At 38.3% G+C, this 25,536-nt stretch overlaps 1 protein-coding gene across 4 annotated transcripts; it reads left to right on the plus strand.

Annotated features, from left to right (window-relative positions):
• The first annotated feature begins 5,488 nt into the window (after window positions 1-5,488).
• Window positions 5,489-25,536, plus strand: LRRCC1 (leucine rich repeat and coiled-coil centrosomal protein 1). Of its 4 annotated transcripts, XM_062641628.1 has the most exons (19): window positions 5,490-5,668; window positions 5,831-6,036; window positions 6,976-7,041; window positions 7,815-7,982; window positions 9,537-9,706; window positions 9,810-10,019; window positions 10,795-10,997; window positions 11,745-11,931; window positions 12,264-12,412; window positions 13,554-13,758; window positions 16,784-16,923; window positions 18,119-18,320; window positions 18,665-18,850; window positions 20,059-20,233; window positions 20,952-21,115; window positions 21,847-22,055; window positions 22,250-22,387; window positions 24,742-24,877; window positions 25,292-25,536. In XM_062641628.1, exons 1-19 carry the CDS (start codon window positions 5,610-5,612, stop codon window positions 25,412-25,414), a joined length of 3,096 nt encoding a protein of 1,031 aa, XP_062497612.1. In that variant the 5' UTR covers window positions 5,490-5,609; the 3' UTR covers window positions 25,415-25,536. The 4 variants fall into 4 exon arrangements, with proteins under 4 accessions (XP_062497613.1, XP_062497612.1, XP_062497614.1 ...); XM_062641629.1 differs by lacking the exons at window positions 24,742-24,877; window positions 25,292-25,536 and adding an exon at window positions 22,702-23,544 and having other exon boundaries at window positions 5,489-5,668; XM_062641630.1 differs by lacking the exon at window positions 5,831-6,036 and having other exon boundaries at window positions 5,590-5,668.

Raw genomic sequence — 25,536 nt, forward strand, 5'->3', positions numbered from 1 at the left:
AAATGCTGCCCTAGAAAGAAAATTACCAGTTTATACCCAGTTTTTCTTGAGGACTCATCATTATAGTAGTACCCATGCACCTCCTAAGCAGGACTTAACTAATTAATTCAGACACGGCTATGAGGGGAAAGAACTGTACTGTTGTTTCCACTGTCTGTCTGGGGGCCATGGAACAGAAGGGTGAAGGCTGAAATTTCCCACTGTTCTGGTGTGTGCCTTTTAAGGTGCAGCCACTGATTCTTCCATGTATTTAACAATCTGTGGTGTATTTTATGTCAGAATACAGAAAAGGTACTTCTCTTCAATAGTATGTGGATATACCATCACCACAAACTTCTGCCTCAAGAAAAATGTATTTATTCTTTTTAAAAGATGCAGAGAAAAATGGGAAGAAAGCAGGAAACTGAAAAAGAAGCTCAGCATATACTTAAGAGTAAATATTGTTAAGTGCCCTAACCAGTAACTGCAAAGTTAACACAGTATCACAGTATCACAGTATGCTGGAGATTGGAAGGGACCTCAAAAGATCATCTAGTCCAATCCCCCTGCCAGAGCAGGAACACCTAGATAACGTTACACAGGAATGTGTCCAGGCGGGCTTTGAATGTCTCCAGGGAAGGAGACTCCACAACCTCCCTGGGCAGCCTGTTCCAGTGTTCCGTCACCCTCACTGAGAAGAAGTTTCTTCTCAAGTTTAAGTGGAACCTCTTGTGTTCCAGTTTGCACCCATTACCCCTTGTCCTATCATTGTTTGCCACTGAGTAGAGCCTGGCTCCATTCTCGTGACACTCCCCCTTTATATATTTATAGACACTAATAAGGTCACCCCTCAGTCTCCTCTTCTCTAAACTATAAAGACCCAGCTCCCTCAGTCTTTCCTCATAAGGGAGATGCTCCACTCCCTTAATCATCTTGGTTGCCCTGCGCTGGACTCTCTCCAGCAGCTCCCTGTCCTTCTTGAACTGAGGGGCCCAGAACTGGACACAATATTCCAGATGGGGTCTCACCAGGGCAGAGTAGAGGGGAAGGAGGACCTCTCTCGACCTACTAACCACCCCCCTTCTAATACACCCCAGGATGCCATTGGCCTTCTTAGCCACAAGGGCACAGTGTTGGCTCATGGTCATCCTGTCGTCCACTAGGACCCCCAGGTCCCTCTCCCCTACACTGCTCTCTAGCAGGTCGTTCCCCAACCTATACTGGAACCTGGGGTTGTTCCTGCCCAGATGCAGGACTCTACGCTTTCCCTTGTTATATTTCATCCAGTTATTCCCTGCCCAACTCTCCAGCCTGTCCAGGTCTCGCTGGATGGCAGCACAGCCTTCTGGCGTGTCAGCCACTCCTCCCAGCTTAGTGTCATCAGCAAACTTGCTGATAGTACACTCAATTCCCTCATCTAAATCATTGATGAATATATTAAATAATACCGGTCCCAGTACTGACCCTTGAGGCACTCCACTAGTTACAGGCCTCCAACTAGACTCAGCCCCATAGACTACAACTCTCTGGCTTCTCTCCTTCAGCCAGTTCGCAGTCCACCTCACTACCTGGTCATCCAGTCCACACTTCCTCAATTTAGCCGTGAGGATGCTGTGGGAGACTGTGTCAAAGGCTTTGCTGAAGTCAAGGTAGACCACATCCACCGCTCTGCCATCATCCATCCACCGTGTTATTTCCTCATAAAAGGCTAAGAGATTGGTCAAACATGATTTCCCCCTGGTGAAGCCATGTTGACTGCCCCTCATAACCCTCTTATCCTTGATAAGCTTTAAGATGGCACCAAGGACAAGGTGTTCCATCACTTTCCCAGGGATGGAGATGAGGCTGACCGGTCTATAGTTACCCGGGTCCTCCTTCTTGCCCTTTTTGAAGACCGGAGTGACATTTGCCTTCCTCCAGTCCTCAGGCACCTCTCCCGTTTCCCAGGACTTGGTAAAGATGATGACGAGTGGTCTAGCAATGACTTCCGCCAGTTCCCTCAGCACCCGCGGGTGCATCCCATCTGGACCCATGGATTTATGGACGTCCAGATTGCTCAACTGATCTCTAACCCATTCCTCATCGACTAAGGCAAGTCGCTCCGTCGACCTGACTTCATCTAAGGTCTCAGGGGTACAGGGCTCTTCAGGACTGCCTGCAGCAGAGTAGACAGAGACAAAGAAGGCATTCAGTAACTCTGCCATCTCTGCATCTTCTGTCACCAGGGCACCCATCCCGTTCATCAGTGGGCCTACATTGCCTCTGGTGTTAGTTTTGTCTGCCATGTACTTGAAAAAGCTCTTTTTGCTGTCCTTGACCCTTCTTGCCAGGTTTAATTCTAAGGAAGCCTTAGTCCTCCTAGCTGCCTTCCTACATCCCCTAGCAGCAGCCTTATATTCCTCCCAAGTGGCCAGCCCCTCCTTCCATGACCTGTAAACTCTCCTCTTCCACTTGAGCATACCCAGCAATTCCCTATTTAGCCACACAGGTCTCTTGGCCCTCTTCCTTGACTTCCTACGTGTCGGGATGCTCCGATCTTGAGCACGGAAAAAGCAGTCCTTGAATGTCAACCAACTATCTTGGGCCCCTTTTCCTTCAAGCAGCCTTGCCCATGGGATTTCCCCTAGCAATTGCTTGAAAAGGCCAAAGTTTGCCCTGCTAAAGTCCAGGGTTGCAATTCTACTTGGTATTCTACTGGTCCTACCACACAAGATCCTGAACTTCACCATCTCGTGGTCGCTGCAACCAAGGCAGCCCTCTACCCTTACTGCTTCAACCAGACCCTCCTTGTTAGTGAGGATGAGATCCAGCAGCGCTCCTCTCCTGGTCGGCTCATCCACCATTTGCAGGAGGAAGTTATCATCCACACACTGGAGGAACCTCCTGGACTGCGGCTGGGTTGCCGAGTGGTCCTTCCAGCAAACATCAGGGAAGTTAAAATCCCCCATGACGACCATGGCCTGTGACTGTGAGGCCTCTCTCAGCTGCCTGTAGAAGGCCTCGTCAACTTCCTCACCCTGATCTGGTGGTCTGTAACAGACACCTACAACAGTATCCCCCCTGCCAGCCTGCCCCTTAAAGTTCTTACTTTTTGTGTCGTTGTGGAACCAGTTTTGTCCCAAAGGTCAAAGAACAGCAATGAAGAGAATAAAACTCATGGCTTTTACAGAGCCCAGCTTGAAAGACACAGATCAGGTCTGAACAGAAGTATTTTCACTCAAGTACAAAATAAATTCATCTGAAAAGTTAGGTTTATGTAATATGCCATGATGTAAAAACACCTTTAGTTAAGAGACATGAGCACAGGCTTTTTAGTTCTTAATTTTTTCAACGACTTGGTTAAGGTGGGTTTCCAGCACCACACAGAAACCATGCAGCATGGTCACTGATAGAATCCATGGCTCCAGAGCAGCTTTTACCCATAAGACAATATCTCTATCTTCTGCAAATCAGTGCAGCACTCACGATATACTTTCACCTTTGCAAAATCCTTTTCAATCAGTATTTCAAACATAGTATTGACTTATCCCTGTATCATTCTGAATCCTTTAAGGGGAGAGGATGTAGCAAAACCTAGAACCTAACTTGTCTTGCAAAGTTTTGATAAATACTCTGCTTTGTTGTCTCCAAAGAAGCTTCCTGCTGCTGCTAACTCACCGAGAATAAAGAAGAGGAACAAAGAAAAAAAAAAATAAAGATGCCTTCTAGGAAAAAACAGTCACAAATATTGTTTCTTGGCATACATCAAGGGACATACTGTATTTACTATGACTGGCAAATTTTATTTATAATCTTCCTGGGTTTTCCCCTCTTCTTTAGGCCACATTTTGTTGGGAATACAACACTTCAAAGTAGTTTCCTTTGTCTTGCCTTCTGAAAGGAGTTCAACAGCTATTCAAGGATTTCCACAAGTAACATTAGATAGAATCAGACATCTCAGGGTTGGAGAACTCTGGAAATCATCCAGTCCAACCCCCAAAGCCAGTTTACAATTTACCATACCAAACCCCTTGATGTATTCTCAACTTTAATTTAGAAAATGAGTCTCCACACAGAGGCACTTGACAATCTACTCCCTTGGAAATACTCTTTTTTCCTCCTGGTACTCTGCCAAATTTCTTATATATCTGCCTTGTACTAAAAGTCTTAAGGATCCGTCTCCTTCCCTGACAGATATATCATTCTAATTTCACTACTATTCAAGAAACAGTCCCCAACTGGTAGTCAGCTAATGGGAAATTACAAAACATGGGGAAGTCAGAGTTTTGATATGCTACAATGTATACCTGCATCCTACACAGCTCTCCTTACTAGCCATAGTTCATTTCAGTATTTGCCTGATAAAATATCTATATAAGTACATTTGCATGAGCTGCTCTATGCATTCCTTGCTGGGCTGTAGTGTGTGAAGGAAAGTCTGATGGAATTTTGCAGTAACAGCTATTAATAACCAGTAGCTGGTGAGCATGTCCAACAATAGCACATATCTGTGTAAATGCAAACGTTTAAAAACCAAGCATCCACGCTTTGTGAAGACTTCCCCTGCAGTAAAGAGCAAGAGATGGGTTAAGACCCATTCACTCCCAGCAACAGCTGTATGAACTGCCCACTGGAAATGACACCTCTTCTACTTTTAGATGGCTTGATGAATCCACCCCTCATCAGGATGGGCTTCCATTTTCCAAATCAAATGTTCCATAATGCACTGTAAACTTATACAGCAATGCCATGGTGCCCTTAAAAACAAAGCCATTCATGAATCAATGTCAATATGGTATTGTAAAGGGGGTACTACAATAGCACCGATATTAAAAAGCATCCACAGTAACCAGTCCAAGTAAAAAGCCTATTACAACATGTACCCAGCCTTACTAAAATTCACCGCTATATTTCTCTTCAAAGTCCTAGCCACAATGTAACCAGTGTCCTGTCACTAGCTATGGTCACCCAGAGGCTCTCCCCAGCCACGCAGACATACCATATTGAACATGATCCCCTACTCGTGCCCAGCAGAATCCCCCAGCAGCTCAACCCATCCCTTGGATTGTTTCAGGATCCAGCGGGAGTCACGCCACGCACAAACACAGGGGTGGAAACCCCAGATTTCAGCACCCTGCCCCTGAGCGGACATGACACGGGCAAGTACCGAGCCGATACTCCAAGTGATGCCAGAGCTTCAGGGGGCTATGAATGCCTCCTCTACAAAGGTGCTTTGTGACTGCTGCCGATGTAGAGCCGAGCCAGATCTGCTGAGCCAGTGGCGAGCTCTGAACCACGACTGCAGTAAACTCTTAATACTGTATCAGTTATAAAAATATCCAAAGCCCCAGACAGCTCGCTGATGGGAATTCACTGCAGCCGTCCGTATGAACCCAGTTCCCACGAGGAACGACGAGGGAAGCACAAGATCAGCGCCAAAACGACGCCCGCCCACAAGCGGGCCGCGAGCTCTCCTGCCGCCTTGCGCATGCTCCGATTGCCCTGCCTCCCTCCGCTGAGCCTGCCCCCAGCGCTGCTTTGCGGTGGGGTTGTGAGGAGTTTTGTGTTCTAGCCGTAAAGCACAGACTGCCGCCGTTGGGAAGGGAGGGAAGTTTGAAGTAAAGCGGTGTTTTGTACGAGTAAGCGGCGGTATGGAGGGGGAACGCGCTATCCCTGGAGAGCTCTACCTCGTGGATAAGGGGATTCAGAGGTGAGGAGCTTGTCGGAGTAAGCATGGGGAGCTGGGCCCCTGGGGTGAGGGGAGGTTGCGGGGAGCTGGGTCCTTGGGGTGAGGGAATGCCGTGACGCGGTGCTGGGGGAGCAGCCCGAGAATGAAGCTGCCTGGCTGATGACAGGTGCCTTTCCTTGATAGCTTGCTGGAGGTCTCCCCGAGCTCAGAGCTGCACACCCTCAATGTGCACTGTAACCGCATCACCAGGATCGAAGGTCTGGGTCATCTCTGGAACCTGCAACATTTAGACCTGTCGTCAAATCAAATCCACCGGATCGAGGGGCTAAGTTCCCTGGCTAATCTGCGCACCCTAAGCTTATCCTGTAACCTGATAACGAAAGTGGAGGGTCTGCAATATTTATTTCTGTCCATTTAGCAACAAATGAAGCTTTTCTAGGAGCTGTGTTAAAGCTTGGTTCTGGAAAGTATATACATAATTAAGGTTATATGAACTTAGTTGAACTACTAACCACATTATGATGTAAATTTTAAAAAGGGTTGTCCTGCTTTCAGCTGGGATAAAGTTAATTTTCTTCCTAGTAGCTGGCACAGAGCTGTGTTTTGGCTTTAGTCTGAGAACAATGCTGATAACACACCAATGTTTTAGTTTTTGCTAAGTAAATGCTTAGCCCAATCAAGGACTTTTCATTCTCTTGTGCTCTGCCAATGAGGAGGGGCACAAGAAGCCAGGAAAGAGCAGAAACAGGACACCTGACCCAAACTACCCAAAGGGGTATTCCATACCACAGCATATCATGCCCAATATGTCAACTGGGGGGAGTTACCTGGAAGCGACTGAATGCTGCTCGGGTCAAACTGAGTATCGGTCTGCAGGTGGTGAGCAGTTGTATAGTGCATCACTTGTGTTTATGGTTTTCCCTTTCCCTTTTAGTTTTATATTCTCTCCCCTTGTTATTTCCCTTGGTGTTATATTGTACTTTAGTTATTAAACTGTTCAGATCTCAACTTGTGAGGTTTACATATTTTTGATTCTCCTCCCCATCCTGCCTGGAGAGAGGGGAAGAGGCAGGGGTCAGTGAATGTCTGTGTGGTATTTAGTTGCTGGCTAGGCTTAAACCACAACAAGACTACGTAGTCTCTGTAAGCTTTATCATAGCAAAATGCCTTAATTTAGAAGGTAAACCTGATTTTTATACTGTGATTGTAGTTCACTGTCATAATTTGTAGTTAGGATTTTTGAAAGTTGCTCTGCAAGTTTTGATTTGATCAAAGCAGAACATTCTTTTGAATATCTTGCTGTTTCTTTTTTCCCTCATTTTGTTTAGGACTGGAAAAACTCTGTAATTTAACTATGCTGAATTTGTCATATAATCACATACATGATCTCTCTGGTAAGTGACTTTAGTATGTACAGTGCAATAAAAAGCATTTGCCTCACTTTAGTTTTGACCAAGTATATTTTTAAAAGTTTCCAGTAGTTCAGCCAGATCCTGAGTAATGCTGTGAAAGGTGGCAATTCCTCTGAGTACTCGCAGCTTTCAAGTTCCTAACATTAAGGGTTGTTCTGAACTGGAATTTATTCTATATGTGGTGAGTTGAGCTTGTTCACAAAGTAGCACACAAAACATTTCAAGCTTATTTCCAAAGTGAAAGCAAGTGAAAGTCTCAGAAGATATTTCCAAAATATTCATATCTTTCTTTTTATAGGACAGAAATGTAGCTTTGTCTATGATATGGATTTCTCTTCTAAATCTGTTTGTTGGAATGTCCAGTTGTTGCTTCTAACCAAGATTTTAAGTTACAGAATGAAGAGAATAATAGAAAATTTAAATAATAATAATAGAAAATTTAAAAGAACATTGGTAACAATTTTGTTAATGATCTGAGTTATAAAAAGGAACTTGAAGCAAAATGTTTATTTTTCTACATGCTTAACAATTAGAAACTAATCTTTCCTTAAAGCTCCCCAGCTTTTTTTTTTAACTGTGTGGAGGGTACCATAGCTAGTTAATGTATGTAGACAGGAATGTGGAGTTGTTATGGGATTTCCAGTTACTATGATGTGTAACTTCCTGAATATCTTTTATCAAGATGCAATTTGTTCTAAACTAGTCAGGAATTGTAGCAGAAATCATTACTTTGGTGTTTTTTCTCAAATTTTCAGGATTTCAGTGCCTTCATGGAACCAATCATAAGCTTAGCCATATTGACCTTCACAGCAACTATGTAAACAATATTAATCACTTAGTTCAGTGCACAAAGGGGCTGTGCAGTTTGACACATCTGACACTGGAAAAAAATGGAAAAGCCAATCCAGTTTGTCACACAGCAGGTATGGATCTCAGGTAGATGCTTTGTACTCATTAGGTCAGTGGTTTCTCTAAACTGTAAGCCAGGTTCTGACACTTATTTATTTGTTCATTAACCAGCCAGCTTGCAGAAATCTAACTTCTAACAAAACTAATCTGTTTCCAGTTTAAAAAAAAAAAAAAAATTCTCTTCACCCCCAGCATATTATCAAAATTGTCATTTGTTGTATGCCTTGATAAGGCTCAGTTTTTCACATTTTATTTTGGGTTAAGGTGGGAGATAGACAAAGAGTGATGGGAAAAGAAGGTATTGCAGAAATTGGAGAACAGGAGTATTATATGGTGGGTGGGTGGAGAATTTGAAGAATGTACAGAGAGATATTGAGCTATGTAGAAAAAGGACAGGCATGGTAAGTAGATGGTCTTCTACTGAGAGAGGTCAGAAGAGGAAGATCAGTAATAAGCACTATTAGCCTTTCCTTCTTTTCCCACAGCTTCAGAAAGTAGTGATGGACTCTATGATGCTCTGCAGTAATTAGCATTTTCATCAAAGTAGTAGGCAAGGATTTCACTAGGCAGCGTGGAGACAAGCTGGAGAAATGCATGTGGATATATCACTTTCAGTGTCATTGCCTAGAGCTTCTTGTTTTGGTATAGGGTTTTTGTGTCCTTTAAATGTTACAGCCGGTGTTCACAAGTTAAGTTCATCCTGTCTTGGTGCAGGTCTTATTTGTGTATAAGAGAGGGAAAATCTACAGGAAGGTGGAAGTGGGGGCTTGATACTTTTGGTGTAGCTCAAAGAGAATTTCATTATGAAGAGCAGAATAGTAGGAATTATATTACGAAATAGCAATCATATTATGAGCACGCAACTGATAAAGGTGTATGTGTACAGTTCTTGGAGATAATTGAGGGAAGACAAAAAAGGACCTAGGTAATGTTTTCAAAAGCACACATGAATGAGTTTTACAGAGGTATTCAGGCACCATGAAAGCAGTAACAGGACTGTTAAAGTTATCTGGATAACTTAGAAAATTACACTATTTTTTTCTGTAAGCGTTTTGCATACCTCTTCATATCTACCTCTGTGGTGGCACTTTTGGAACTACAGTGTTCAGAAGCCCAAATTCTATTCATTTAAAGAAATTTCATTTCGATGTCTTGCAGTTTCATAATTGCTTATTTCATTCACGGAAAAAGGATGACATTATTATCAAAGGATGACATTACCTAAGCCCTGTCTGAACTTGTCTTTCCATGACTGTGTCTACCCTAGCACTTGATAAAACTGTTTTGGTGCAGTAAGCTGATACTAAGTTTGTCCATGCAACTGCTGTGTGCTGGTGGTGGGGGGGAAATGCTCATATAGACCAGGAGTAGGCAGGCAGTTTCCCAGTCAACTTGTTTTTTAATGCCTGTCAAAAGCCTTATGGATGGGGAAAGGCAAGACAAGGTAACTCACTACACATTTTTGTTCTGTTACAAATCCAGTGAATAATTTGTTTAGTGCATTTTATGTACCCCATCATCTTCTTTGGGGATTTATTTCAGTTTAAATGCACTTTGTTTTCCTCAAGGTTATAGAGAAATTGTTCTTCAGATGTTGCCACAACTAACAGCTCTAGATGGAAGAAATACTTCTGGTGACCCAGTGGGCCCAGCAGAAAAAAAATGTTCAGATTTGCAGTGTTTAGAAGACATCTGGAGCTGTTTGGTTTCACCTGGGTGTCCCTCATCCAAAGATCAGGTGCTGTAGATTCTGTGTACTGATTTGCAAATGGATCTTTTTTTTTTATATATATTGCATTGTAACTCATTAATGTTACAAGGGTTGTCTTTCCTTTTGATAGAGCTATGTTAGCTTACCAGTAGTGACACCACATATCGACCAGGCATTAGCTCATTTCCATCAGCGTACAAAAATACCAGAACAAAACTCCATCAGCTCCTCTACAGAGCTTGTCTCATCTTCAGAACCAGAGAAGGCTGAACTTGTTAAAATATACAGTGAGATGAGAATTAAAAAAATGGAAGACCAGATTTCACAGATACTGCAAAAGGTGATTTTTTTTTTTTTTTTTCTGTGATTGTACAGAAAATTTTGTTTGTAAAATGAGGTTTACCTTTTGATAATTCAAAAGCTAACTGGGACAGACTGGAGCATTTCTACTGCTATGTGTGTGCTGACTTAGTGCTAATGTGTTCTTAATAATTATGAGAAACAGGGAATAAACCAAAACCAAGTCTTTAAAACTGAGTAAGTCACAAAAACTTTCATACTGAGTAAAAACCATAAGGTATGGAATTAGGGCATACTGTATTAGAAAATTGTTTTCTGTTTTTTTACCCTGAAGCCATCAATATAGTAAGTGAACCATAATAAAATATGAAATGCAGCAAAATATCTGGATTATAGAGTTGGTGAAAATTTATTTCACTAGTTGGTCCGATACGTTTGTCAAGTGTGTTTTTGTAACTGCTTGTGGTGTATGTTACATGTTTGCAAGGTGGCTTTGGTTTTAAGTGCTGTTTGTTCCACATTTTGGTCCAAGCTTCTGTGCCTAAGGATTTTACCAAATTTCAGGTGTTTCAAAAAGGTGTTTTCAGAACTGTGTGTTCTCAAGCATGCTGTTCTGTTGGGCTTATTTTAACTTGAAAACAATTAAAGGTTTTGTTCCCTCCCTACAAGGAGGGGAGGGGTTGTTCAGAAGCAATTAATTACTTTTCTATCAAAATTATTCTGTGTAAACTTTAAAAGTAGCATCTGAATAAGTATTAGAAATTAGCCAATTAGAAAGGGTAATATGCTCAGATAAAACTTCTATCTGTTTTTAGGTATCTGATGCCTCAGGAAGGGAAGCTTCTCCAAGTGGTCTCAAAGCTAAGAGAGACACAGATCCAACTTCTGAGAGCGAAATTGAGAGCAGGAAAGAGAAGAATAGAAAGGTTACAAAAAGAAGCAAGCTCTCTGCTTACCATAGAACTACATTACCTACGAGGTGTCATGTGCATCCCCTCAAGAACAAAGTAACTGACAGGTATCCCAATGTTTGCCATGTATGAAGCCAGAATGAATTAAGCTGAGTATTGTCAGAGTGAATGTAGTTTAACTTGAAACATTTTGCTGAAAGTGGTAGGTTAGGTAAATTAGCTCTGCTAATAGTGCTCTAGAAATTATTAGCTACTGAGGCTTCACTCAGTCATTTCAGTATATAAGCATTTTTTGTCTTTAGGCAAAAAGAAAATTGCACTGAAGATTCCAAAACACTTTCAGAATTCTAACAGCTTACAGTTTCATCTTTGTTTTAAATTATGGTGACAGAAGTGAGTTACTAAAAGAATAAAAGATTCATGGTGTCAGAACGGTAGTCAAGAATGTAACTGTCTGTATTTTGTGATGAAACTGAGGATGTCATGGTAATTTGCTTGATTCATGTAGCAAATATCAGAAGTGATGAGTAGAAGATGATATAAGTTGGAATATATTAGTTTAGTCAGCCAGTGCAGTTCTACAACTCCTGCTTTTTTAAAATTGTTTTATGTCTATGATCAGGAGTTTTTTCAGATACCATCTACTAGTACTACATACTTTTTTACAGCTGAAGATTTGAATTTAGCTGTTTTACAATCTGCTTGCAAATTATTTTCTACGTAGTTTTGAACCTCTCTAAAATTCAGCTTCTACAAAGAACTGTAAAATTTTGTTCTGGAAAAATGTCTGAATCCTCTGTTATTGTTTAAACCTTGCATGTTTTTAACTATACCTTGATGCCCTGCTATTACAGGGAAGAGAAGAAGAGTTCCTCAAAGTGTTCATACTCCAGTCAGACAGACTCTCATCTCAGTTCATCATCAAATACTCGATACTTGGAAGTAGTGGGAAAGAAAGCTGAAATGCTAACTGGAAGACAGAACAATATAGAAAAAGTAGAAGAAATTAATTCAAATGCCACAGAGGAATCAACATACCGAGTATGTTTTGCATCATTTCAAGTGAAATATATTTTCACCTGAAGCCAGGCATATGTCTCCTGGTGAAACTTTAAAATTGGACGTGACAAAAAATAATTGCATGTAGATACTATCAAAAAAATAGTGGAGTTCTTGCAGTGTCAGCTGGAAGAAAATTTATTTTATTTCGTTTCTATGGGGTTATTTGGCCTGGTCGCTTGCACTTTCCCCTATCCTCCATGAGTTCCAGAAAGACAAAAAAATCTTATTCTACAGTTATGAATATTATTTGTAATTTTTGGCTACACTTCAGTGTTTCCTAGTAAATTGATGCTTACCATGTACTTGCTAAGGTGCTGATTCAGGAACTGGATCAGGAGAAAGAAAGGAGGCGGAAAGCAGAGCAAGCAGAGAAGAAATTAATAGAGCATGTCAGAGAGCTACAGAAACATGCAAAAGAAGAAAAGAGTCTTCAGAGTATGGCTGTATACACTACAGACAGGTAGGGAAACAGTGCTGCAGTATAAGAGTTTGTTGTTTGGTTGTTGGTTTTTTTTCATTTAAGACAATTCAATTTATAGTCTTAAGAAAGCAGAACAGCTTTAAACAATGTACTTGGAAAATAATGCAGCAAGAAGTAGTGATAAAATTTCTCTATTACCTAATGAAATTCCTTTCTTCCTGTTCTTGTCTCAGAACAGTATTGGTATTCTAGCCATTATTTTCCAAGCAGTCTGTATCATAATTGTTCAGCACAGGCTATAGTGGCTGTCTCATGCTCATACTTTTGGCTTCCAATTTCCAGTCTTCCTTTCCATCTACAGTGATTGGTTTGGCGTTTTTTTGGGTTCTTTTTTCCTGCACAGTGCGCTTGAACAAAGATGTTTCTGGCAGAGCAGAGTTGTCCAACAGGCAATATTCTGTCCTGGTCAGGCCTAGTATATCTTCCTACAGACTGCTGTTATCATCCTTGTAAGTTCTGAGCAGCATTGTTTTTTTTTAAAAAAAAAAGTTCTCCCTCCTAAGAGCATTGTTTGTTGTTGGCTGTAATTGGAGATGTCTGTTCTATTTGTCTTAACTGCATTGTATTTATCAAAGACCCATTTTCTTTTGTGTAAGGAAGAAACAAGCCAAATGCTTCCTGAGTTACCATTTTGTGACTGGCTGTGATTATTTCCCATTTTTTTCCTCTGTTTTAGGTTCACTTCTGCCTTTTATTTATTACCACCTTAAATAAGAGGCTTATTATGTTCCTTTTATTGTAAGATAGATCTTGTATCAAAAATTATTAGAGCATTAAAGGATATTACAATTTTTTCTGAAGAAAATTATTAAATTAGAAATTGTTAACATGTTCAATTTCTGTATAAAGAAAAATGATACTGGAATGCCATTTTCTTGAAGAACCTGTCTCTAGCCTTGTTTCTTTTAAAATGAAGCTCAATATAGTGATGCTGTGCACAGCTTCAGAAATATTTTATATATCTTTTAACAGTTTTACATGGCAGTGCTTTAAATAGTAAAACTCATCAAAGAACAAGATAGGGTACTACAATGCTTACTGATGTGTTTTTCTCAGTGCATTTGACATCACCCTAAATAATAAAATATTTGTAATACAACCCTATTGCATTTATTTTCAGGCTAAAGGAACTGATATTGAAAGAGAGAAATAATAAAGCAAGACTGCAAGCAGATGTACAACAGTTGAAAGGTGAAACTGAAAGACTTACTAATGAGTTAAATCAGGCAAGAAATAAAGAAGCAGAATATCAGAAGGCCATACAAGCTTTAGAAGAAACGCTATCTAAGAAGGAGACACAGCGACTGCAGCAACGAACAACAGAGGTAAATATTTTTCATGGGTAAATAATACATAAATAATACAGTATCAACAGGATAGCTACTGTAATCCTAGATATCAAGAGACACTAGATTTTACAAGCCTTAAGTCTGAGTTTTCCACAATAGAAGCTGGGGCTTTTTTTTTCATCATAATCATATTTAATAATAAGTATCCACTTTAATTGTCAGTTAATGTCTCTTACAAATAGAGGTATGTCATGTGATGTGGCCTTAAGGTAAAGGAGAGCAAGTCCTGTTAACATGGAGAGTTGGTATTTTCTGACAATATTCAGGAATAACAAGTTTTCTAAAATGTTGCTGAAATCAATAATGATCTTACTATGAGGATGGAAATCTGATAGTTCTGTTTTACTGATTTAAAGAATTAAATGTTTTTAATTCCCACCAGAAAAAAAAAACAAATTAAAGTGGTTTTGAGTTTGCTTTAAAGATGAGAACATAATGATGATTTTTTTTTTTTTTTTTTTTTTGGCAGAGGTCCTCTGTTCAGTGTACAAATACATAACATGGAAGATGCTGAAGCAGATATTGCCACTGTATCTAACATAATAATTGGTGAACTTTCAGTGGCCAAATGCTGCATCTACCAATATCTATTCCAATTGTTTGATTATATTCTTATATTAGCCCATTCCTTTGTCGCTGAAAAACTTCTGAACCACTAGTATGGTGCTGTAGGAAATCTGATCATTCAGATACCCTGAAAAGAAAAAGAACTGGGGAGTTTGCTGACAACTGATCTCCAAGTGCTATTCAAGTTACGAAGTAGCCATCCTTGGCTTCAGGCTTCTGTTTAGGCACCTGAGTATCGCTTCCATTTTTTTTTTTCCTTACTTGTAAATACCCAGAAGCTGTTATGGATCTGGAAGTGACCTTCAGTTTAGATCAGATACCTGCTTGTCACTTTGAAAAGTACCAAATTTAGTGATTTAGAGGAGAGTGGTTGCTTTTTTCATTTGGTTTGGGTTTCTTTTTTTCCTTTCCTATAAGGAAGAAAATACCTTATTGGTGTATGAGGTTTTTAATTTTCTTTTAATGAGTTTGTAGGCATAAGTAGTCTCTTTGATAATAGTAGCATCATTTTTATTAACTGCAAAATTTAATTAAGTTCCTGTCTCTAAGATCCTGTAGCAAATACTCTTTAATTATGTTTCGAAGAATAATCATGGTGCTCTAGAAACTAAACTCTCTTTCTGAATGTTCAGATTTAATATACCTTTGGCCTATTTTATCAATGCCAAGATTAACAAATTTTACAATATTTTATAAAGCTTTCTTCTAGTACACATTGGTACTTAGTTTTGGGGTAAATTTTGGTTACTCAGGGTAGTCACTACTTAAGGACTTCAGTCAATATTACTAGATTACTTCTGTAAGGGATTCAAGATAAACAAGCTAAATGCATCTAAATGTGTAAATATTTTCCAGAAGTCTTTAAATTTACATGTATTCTCACTGGAAATCTTTGGGTTTAAGTGTTTCAGTTTTGGAGAAAATTGCTTTACTTAATCCACAAAACAACAGCAGTACAGTGGGGCACATGAAGAGGTTTAATATGGGAACTTAGTTTCATATTCAAGTCTCGCAATAATTTTCATACAACTGAAGTTAATGTGTGAATTTTAGGTATCTCCGACATTCTCAAGCTGGAACTCATATCATGCAGCAGCACATATGTATCTTAAGGATATATATAATAAGCACATATGTATCATTGCAGGCAATGATGAACATTGAAAACAATGTTTTATTCATCAGTGCAGGACATTCAATACAGCTCTTGATTTTTTGTCTTTCATTTTGATCTTTCAAAAATTCAGCTGAGGGGGACAGTTGTGACAGAATTGGAAGAAAACTATTTGGGATTTTATTTTTTATTTTTTGTTTTGTGAGGGTTGCAGGGGGGTGTTTGTTTTCTTGTGAGTTGGAAAGTAAACTAGGTTGTATCTTGTATTCTAGCTCTGCCATTAGATTACTGACACTTAAGACTAATCGATTTGATAATCACAGAATTGATACTCTTGAAAGCAAAGACATAAAACTTGTGTAAGTACAAAATGTGAGGACCCTTTGCTTAGGACAGGTTGACAAGAAAGTTAAGTTGTTACTTCTCACTGCTTGAGCACAAAAGGCTCAAGATGAATGCCACAAGTAATGATGAGGAGTAAGAATATCTTCATTAACATCACCTCTGCTGTTTCTGTGACATGTGCTAACTTGGAGCCTTCTGAAGTGTCTTGATTCTGAATTACCATTTCATGAGTAATTAAAACCTTTTTTATAACTTTTTTCATATCTTTTTATTCCTACTTGCTGAGTTAAAAAATACAGCTTGGTTTGTATATGGCTTCAAATTACAAAATTCATAAAAGCTTGCATTAAACAGAAAAAGCAGAGCATGCCACCTGGTGTTTATACTGATTCTTCATTTTTTCCTAAAATCATTAGATGCAACTCTGTTCAGCAATTTTAAACATATAACTAGGAAATATACAGATTTTTGTAACTGTGTTTAAAAAAAGTTATATTGAATACATACAAATGTTTTGCTTGAAACTAATGAAATTATTACAATATGAGAGTTTGTAATTGAGCAAATCATTCTGCCAATCAATATGTGTTCCACTTCTGCAAAACATTCTCAAGTTCTTTATAAATTAAGCAAATGTTCTTAGTTCCTCATGAAAGTTGCTTTTTTCTGTTGTAGTAAGTTAAGCAAAGATATAATATTAGACATCTTGTCTGAAATTTCTGCAAGTGTAAAATACACAGTAAATAAAACAACAAACAGGACAAAGGAAAAAAAAAAAGACTTCCCTTGTCTTGAGCTAGGTAACATAATAAAATTCCATAAAATTTTATGAAAAATCCTGACATTTGTGGAGCCCAGGTAGATATGTATGACACTGTATTAAAGCACCTGCTCCTGGATATTCTGGTATAAGACATAAAGAACAGATTTCAGTTTTAAGAAAATCTTCGTGCTCTCTTTATGAATTCTACATAGATGAAACGGGTGCAAGAAGCAGAGCTTAAAGCGTCAGCAAATGAAAGGGAAGTACAGTTACTTCGAATATCCTTCCGACAACAGAAGGAGAAGGTAAAACAACTACACGAACTTCTTATATTAAGAGAGCAAGAGCAAAGGTATGGGATCCTCTGTTTTCACTAATAGAGATGCTAGTGTTGCAAATATGTCTTGTTTAAATGTGTTCTGCAAAGTGCCAATGTGTGTTTGTGGGTTCAGGATTGTTTTTGGTTTTTTAATGGGAGAGATGGTCTTTGTAAGAATGTAGATGTCTTCCCACCCATTTTCTTGCTTATTTAAGAGTATCTTCCTATCTTGTAGATTCCTGACTCATAAGTCCATGTAGGTAACTGTGCTCTTCCAGCCTTTCATTTGATAGGCTCTTTTCTTATTCTGTGGCTGAACTTTTTATTTTAAATACTTGATCTTTAATCCAGAAAATAATCAGATAAAAAAATCACATTCAAATTATTGTCTGAAGAGCTGATCTGCATATATACAATAACGCAGTGTTCAAAAAACCAGCATCTTCCTCTCAAAATTTTTTTTTTAAGTGTACTTGAAGATAAGTTCATACCATTTAGTTAATACAATCACATATATGTACTAACTAAAGAAACAAGTGGTGTTTCAATTTACAAGGCTAAATGTATTCAGACACCAAGGCAATTGAGAGTTTAGGTGGGAAGAATCCAATAGCTGTGTTTTGAGATCTCCAATTATTATCTCAAATCTCCAAAAGATAAGATGTAGTGTGAAGGACAGTGGATGTGTTTTCTGTTTGTGCTTTAAAGCAGATGAACAGAATAGTCTTAAAGTACAAGGTACTTCTGCTTCAACATTCTCTTCCAGATAGGAAGGAGGCTTATCCTGGAACCCTTTAGGTCCCCATTGCTTCCGTTTTTCAGGTTTTGGGCCTGAGTGAGAAGGAAGAGTCTAGTGTGAGGGTGAAGAGAATGACTGCAAAAGAGTGTATCTGGCTGTGGAGTGCTTTTTCCCTATTCCACGATCTCTTCCAGATTTTTGTTATCAGCTAAGCAAACAAATGCTAACTAATAGCAAAAGAGCAATTGAACAATTTCTACAAAAGTCTGAATTAAAAAGATTATCCCTTCGGGTGTTTTAACAGTAGTCAACACTTTTCCTTATCCCTGAGCCATTGTCATAGAAGACTGAAATCTGTCTGTGAAACTAAGGAATTTATCCCCTATATTATGTAATTTGTTATCCTTTTTAAGAAATACTAAGGAAATTATTTGAAACAGCTGTGAGATACTGCAGGTCTTGTCTCAAGCATATGTTTGATAACTTCAGGAAAGAACTTGAAACCCGAGTTGCTTTAAATGGACCTGAATTTCAAGATGCTTTGTCAAAAGCAGTGGCTAAAGAGGAACAGAGGCATGAACAGCATGTTAAAGAGTTTCAGGAGAAAATTAATATGTTAAACCAGAAGTACAAAGAATTAGAAGATGAATTTCGTTTGGCTTTAATTATTGAAGGAAAAAGGTTTAAAGAGGTAAGACAAAAAAAACATTTAACAGCAATCTAGGTGGAGTTGTAGTTCTCTCAAATTTGTTTGGTTTGAGGTGTTGGGGGTTGCTTTTGGGGGGAGGAAGTGGTTTGGTGGGTTTTTTGTTGTTTTTGTTTGTTTTGCTTTTTTTGGTTGGTTTGGTTGGGGGTTTTTTGAGGTATCACCAACAAACTGGTAGAAAACCAGTTTAAGATACTCACTAATTTCAAGTACTGTTGATGAACTTATATTTCTTCCTTTGTTTGAAATTGAAATGGCATTTGTGTGTATGTGTACACATTTTTTCCAAATGTTAGCAGTTTTCAAGTCTTGTCTTTATAAAACTTTAGGTGAAAGAGGGTTTTGAAAATGTTACTGCTGATCTAGCTGAACATAAACAAGCTGTCTTTGAGTTTGAACAAAAGGAAAAAGAGATGACAAGTGTGATCCAAGACCTTACAAGCATAGTGAAAGAACAGAAAGCAAAGATAGCAGAACTAACAAAAGCAAAGGAAGAAGCTACAGCAAACCTAAAGGTACTTGTTTCAAAACATTTCAACTGCATATATGATTTTTTTTGTAGTATTTTATTTGTAAAAGTTAGCAATGCCATACAAGGTAGGTTGACATGTTTCCTGTTGCACTAAAACCTAGCACTCCACATCAGCCTGTATTCATGCATCCTGCACTTCAATTTCTTAAACACACTGCTCCACATGTAGCAGAATCTAGACTCACCCATCTTCAGAAGTGCACTTCTTCCCGTGTGGGCAATACTATTTTATATATAATCAAGTGGTCACTCTAAACTGAGAAGTCAAAACCTTAATGAATAGCCCTGACCTCTTTATAAATTCAAAATAATGAAACATGGTTCTGCAGTGGTCACTGTATGTGAAGTAACAATGAAATTGAACAATCAAGAGTAATTATTAACAGCTTAATATCTCAGAGTTGCATAAAATTAGCAGTATTAGTAATTACTTTCTTATTGCCTGATGTTAAAATACTGTGGGCACAATTGCTTTATCTTACACTACTGATTAACATTATAGTACTACCTTGTTAAATCTTAAAAATCTTAGGAACATAACTTTTAAACCATTGTGTGATCCAGCCCATCTTTGTATTAAAACTTCTGTGCAGTGCAGCCCCTGCACTGTTTCTCATCTCCTCCGTACATGTTGGTGGTGTCCAAACATTGGACAGGATAGCATCCTGCCAGTCAGTGGTGCTGCTACAAAGTTAAATAACTGTATTAAGCACCTGTAATCTGTAGCCTGCATAACTGAAGATAAATCTTTATCATAGGGAGTGGGAAGTTCATCCCAGCTTCTGTTTTCTTTTAATTTGTTTTTTAGTGTCTTAACTAGACTTTCTATTTCTTTTCTCTCTTTGGGTTTTTTTTGGTGTTTTCCTTTTTTTTGTTTGCTTGGGTTTTTTTAAAGTTGTGCATTTATAATTCTAAACAGGCTTTTCTAATGGTATTGATAATTTAAGGTGGCTGTTTAGAAATCAGCTTTACATTTTTCTGGTATCTAAGTGTGTCTATTTGAAGCAAACATTTGTGTTTTATTTCTGGGAAGAGATGCAGATAGAACCCTATATGCAAGCAGAATATTCTTCAGTTAACTTAATTTGCTGCAAATAAGCGTTGCTTTCCTACCACTTAGTAGTGATTTGAAATTTTGAGTACCTGTTTTCAAGGATCTTACTGTCTTTTTTCCAATGTTCATTTATACAGTGTCAGACTGGAGAACTTGAAACTGTAGTCAAGGAGGACAAACAGAAGGCTGCCCAGGTTGAGCTTCTGAAAAAAGAAAATGGAAAGCTTATTTCCCAGCTGACAGCCCAGGAATCTGTGATTGATGGGTTAAAAATGGAAAGAAAAATATGGGGGCAGGAGTTGGCACAACAGGGTAAATTTTTTTTTTTTTTTTTCAGAAAAGAATGGTGATGTTCAGTGTCATACCTTTCACATAAACACTCCATTATAGTTATAACCATGATCTCTGGATCTTACTGATCTCTGTTGATCTTACCTAGTTATAAAGATATGCAAAAGTAGACGTTCTGTAGGATGCAGATCCTTATAGGAACTCTAACAGCAGTTATAATAATTGTGGGAGATAGTTATAGATGCAGTTTATCTGTTTAACCTAAATGTCAAAATACCTTAATATTATACAAAGAACTTTCAAACATGAAGTTAGGAAAACAAGGATTTGTAAATAGTGTTACATAATGCTGCTTGTCTGTCAGATAAATCTAATGTGAAAATTTCAGTATATATCTTAAGAAGTGTTAAATACTGGGTGAAATAAAGCTTGGGCTTTTTTCATTTTTCTTATTGACATGACTCAGCACCACCTTGTGGGTTCTTTGAGACTGGCTGGGTCTGCGAGAAATACTGTTGACTTTATCCTTTGAAACTCTGATAAAAAGGTAGACCTTCAGTTCTACATGTCCTCTCAAGTGTTACCTGCCTACAGATTAAAGCTCTACAATGTTTCCAGTGGGCAAAATGGTCATGTTTGTTTTTTAAGGTAGTTCTTACTTTTGCCTTCCTCCCTTATTATATATCTTGAACTTACCTGTAAAATGAATGCTATAGTGTCAATACGCTGTTTTATCTAGGAGCTCATCTTGCTCAAGATCGGGGAAAACTGGAGGCAAAAATTGAAGTTTTAACGAATGAGATTGAAATGTTAAAAAAGCAAAAGGAACAGGACAGTGATACTATAAGAATTAAAAACAAAATAGTGGATGATCAGACAGAAACAATTAGGCGATTAAAAGAAGTAAGTGCCATGTCTGACAATTTGTGTGCTTAGCTAAAACTAAGGTGTGCAGTGCAAGTTATAGTAAAGGTTGTGATAAAAGCTGACTGCCCTCCTAGTTTACCAACTTGGAAAGCACCATTAGGCTGACAGTGGCAGCTAATTTCACAGAGAGCAGAAGAGGGCCTTATATAAACTTGATGTACAGAGATGCTACTTTGAATCTTTCACTGAACCTGTTTATGTAAAGACTTTCTTTTTTGTCTCACTTTGAGCTACTTTTGATAATGATTTTGAGAGAGGAAAAATTAGGATGGCATATAGCATTCTTCATGTGAGTTTAACAGAAAAGTAGAAGATTCTTGAAGAGATTGCTTATTTTACTATGTAAATATTTTTTCTTTATCTTCTTGTAAATCACTGTTTTAACAGCAGAGGTACTATGTTTTAATTCATCTCATTTAGAGACTTCAGACTATCAATCAGAGCAAACAGAATGTGAACTCAATGATTTGTATATGTAGAATAAGTTGTATTAGAGCTGTAAACAGCTTTTGTCATAACTTGCTTTCAATTTCAGATTTATGTTTTGATGATTAAGTACTTTTCATATAATAATACATTTAGGACAGCAAGCTTTCATATGTTCCTTTCTGCTTCATTCCACCTTAGACTAAACAGATCCTGTTAAAGGGTGCCAATAAAGTTAAAGTGAAGGGTGTTCATGTTCTAAAATATTTTATCTTCTGAAGGGCTTACAAGAAAAAGATAAACAAATCAGAAAACAGCACGAAGAAAACCTGAAAGCTCAAAAATGTTTTCAAGTACAGTTGGATGAAAAAGCTGCTGAAATTGAAGAGCTAATGGAAAAAATAGAAAGGCAAAATGGAAGAAAAGAGGAATTAAAGCAACTGCTAGAAAAGAAAGAAGTAGAACTTGATGACATTAAGGATGCATACAGGTGATACTTACAAGCGGCAATAATTTGTGATTATGACTGTGCAGCACTGCTCTGAAGTTATTCCATGTTCAGAGAGTACTTGCTTGCTATTAAAACCCACAGAAATATGGAAAAATGAAAGCATGGGAAACCTTTTTTTCAGCCCTCCTAGGTGGTCTCTACACTCATTGTAAATATGTGCGTTTTATTTTCAGTGCACTGAAAATTAAGTGGCAAGGTAAAGAAGAAATATTAAGTCAGCTGGAGGTGCAGGTTAAACGAATGAAGGAGAACTTTGATATCAAAGAGAAAAAGCTGATTGAGGAGAGAGATAAAAGTCTTCAAACTCAGAGGTGAGCACCTTAATAGCTTATTTTGTGACTACGTAGTTATTATAGAGTTGCACTGTTTATAAGTATGCAAAAATGTTTGATTATATGGTGAAGGGATGCATAGTAAGTACTTGGTGGGCAGAGTCAGTGCAAAGTCTGTGTGTGTAGAAGTAATTCTTACTATACAGGTAACTTACTTTGTGGAACTAGAATTCAGTTAAACATTCCTCCTGTAAACTTCTTAGCTGTGTTCCCAATTTCTTTGAATAATTGGAGCCTACATTTGTTCCTCCCTAGTATGCCTGTTCCACCACAGTGCTTTTGTTTTTTTTCAGTGAGGAAACTCCATGTTACAATTACATGATAGAGACTCTCTACAGGCATCACACATGCTGGCTGGAGTCATGTAGTGAAGGTGCTTGCACACGAGGCACGGTCTGCAGCAGGGTTTCTTTGAGCATGAGCCTGTAACCCTTCCAGCTCGTGACCTGGATTCGTGGGTTGCAAATCACAGGTTGATGCCTGTAGCCAGCACTTGGGCTTACAAGAGAGGCCACGGTATTTCATTATGCAGGATGATGGAAATAGCTTGTGTACTTTATAGGAAATTAAGGGCAGATCCTCAATATTTATCACAACAATACTAATAAATCACAGAATCACAGATTCGTTTAAGTTGGAAAAGACCTTTAAGATCAAGTCCAAACGTTAACCCAGTACTGCCAAGTCCACCACTAAATCATATCCCTAAGTGCCACATGTATGCACGTTCACCCTTTTGGTGAAGAAATTTTTCCTAATATCCAGTCTAAACCTCCTCTGGTGCAATTTGAGGCCATTTCCTTTCATCCTATTGCTTGTTACTTGGGAGGAGAGACCAACACCCACTTTGGAACATCCTCCTTTCAGGTAGTTGTAGAGAGGGATGAGGTGCCCCCTGAGTCTCTTTTTCTTCAGGCTAAACAGCAGTTCCCTCACAAACACTCTTTTTTCACCAGGCAGCTTTCCAGCCTCTCTTCCCCAAGCCTGTAGCATTGCATGAGGTTGTTGTGGCCCAAGTGCAGGACCTGGCACTTTGCCTTGTTGAGCCTCATGCTATGGGCCACAGCCCATTGATCCAGCCAGTCGTGACCCCTGTGCAGAGCCTTCATATGGTCAAGCAGATCAACACTCCCATGAAACTTGCTATTAACATTTCAGTCTGTGACAAACAGACTGCTTATAAGTTACCTCTCATTCCTTTCCCATAGAGGTAGCAATAGGTTTTTTATTTATTTTATTATTCCTCTTGTACTGTCAATCTTTAATTTTTTTAAGCAGTTAACAGTAAATATGAGATGATACAGAAGAAAATACTTATAACCCAAAAAATAGTCATGGACTTGGATGATGCTCAGTTATTTCAAATGCGTCTGGCATTATGGAGATGTATGGTAGACTACTGCCTGTGATAAGCTTAGATTGCTAGTGTGGTTTTTACTTTATTCTTTGGCCCCTATCTCTTATTTTATTTCCTTCCTCCCTCCTAACTATTCTTAGGAAAAGATTAGCTATTTAATAAAACTGTATATGTATCTAGCAGTGATAACCACACTGTTACTGAAGTAATAAGCTAGTATGACTAAGGCTTTTTTGCTTTACATTTTTTAATTGAACACATTGATTAATTACATTTTATTTATTATTTAAGGAAGGTCATGTGATTAACAAATGAAAGAAAATACCTTTATGGTTAAGTTTAATTTAAAACAAACAAAAAAAAACAAAAACAAACAAAAAATGGCCACTTCAAATAGTCAGTGGTATCATGTGTTGGAAGGTCTGGAGTGAAACTGAAATTTTGTCCCAGATAATTCTGTTCTGTTTCAAAATTTCATTGTAAATTAATTGCATAGTGGAATAATTTGTCTTGCTTTCTGTTGCTACTTATTTTAGAATTAATAAAAGCAGAATTTGCTTGAAGCCAGGGAAAGGCTTCACTACTGTGAAGCAGGTGCTTTTCTATTTCTGTAAGAGATGGGCTTACAGTCTGTTTACAGGATCACATAGTTCAGTCATTGTCTTCTCAAGAATCAAAAACATAAGTATGTGTTGGAAAACGGGTGGAGTTCTTATCCATGTTGACAGTAGCAAGCCTGAATCTTTCTGTTGTTAGTGATTAAATGCTTCTAAGAGGAATGCCAGAAGCCCTACGCATGGTGCATAGATCTAGAACGTGTACTTGAGAAAACAGGACATCTGGAGCTAGATATTGCAATAACTGGTTTTTATGCCTATGTTATTAAAACCTTATCAAAGGCAGAATTAGACAAAACAAAATACTTCAGTTGTTTGCAGGACTGTGATTTTTATTTTTTTTTTTTTAATCTTTTTAGGATTGCTGTGGAAAAGCTTCATGAAATGGATGATGCTTTCAGAAAACAACTTGGGTCAATGTTGGTAGCTCATCAGGAAGAACTATTGCAGCTGGCAAATGAAAAGGAAAAACAAATTGAAGCAGCAAATGAAAAAGTAATTTTAGTACTAAATTTGTATGTTTATTGCATTTGCATTTTTGTTCTGCAGCTGCTAAAACGGTCCTTGGAATTCACTTGTCTGTATCTATTCAGCTAGTCTCTGAATGGAAATAGCCCTGGTTTAGTACTCAAACTTTGCACAGCCAGAACATCTCTAGAACTTGTACCATCAGGAGGTTCTGGATTCAAGTAAAGTGGCATGTTGTGTAGCTGGTTATGAGGCAATAGCTAAACATTCCCTTACTTATACAGGCAAGAATAATGATGATTTTGCCATAAAGTCCACCTAATTCACCTGTGCCAGTGCTAACATATGTTCCTGTCACATACGCAATACGCCAAGATTGTATGAGTTTGGGTATATTAAGGAAAAGCAAGAATCCTATTTAATCGCTGTGTGCTCTTTCAGGTTTACTGTGTTGAAGAAGAAATGCGGCAGCTTCTGCAGGAAATGGCATACCATAAAAAAGCCATGGAAAATAAAATAAGACGACTTACACATGCACTGAATGATTTTCAACAAGATCTTTGAAAATTGTGTAACACACATTTTTAGTGTATATAGTAACAGATTTTAGCAAATTCATACATGACACTGCATTTTTCCTTGTTTTCTAGAGAATAAATTATTTGATATATTTTGATGGTTCAGGA

This window comes from Pezoporus occidentalis, unplaced genomic scaffold, assembly GCF_034315485.1.
Source record: "Pezoporus occidentalis ecotype Australia unplaced genomic scaffold, CSIRO_AGI_Poc_V1 ctg69, whole genome shotgun sequence".
NCBI classification, from domain to species: Eukaryota; Metazoa; Chordata; class Aves; order Psittaciformes; family Psittacidae; genus Pezoporus; species Pezoporus occidentalis.

Bases quoted from the DNA above. Each gene is read 5' to 3' on its own strand.
- LRRCC1 (XM_062641628.1), top strand. From the start codon at position 5,610: ATGGAGGGGGAACGCGCTATCCCTGGAGAGCTCTACCTCGTGGATAAG. The intron at 7,983-9,536 runs GTATGGATCTCA...GTTTTCCTCAAG, and splicing joins TCCAGTTTGTCACACAGCAG to GTTATAGAGAAATTGTTCTT. The intron at 10,020-10,794 runs GTGATTTTTTTT...ATCTGTTTTTAG, and splicing joins TTTCACAGATACTGCAAAAG to GTATCTGATGCCTCAGGAAG.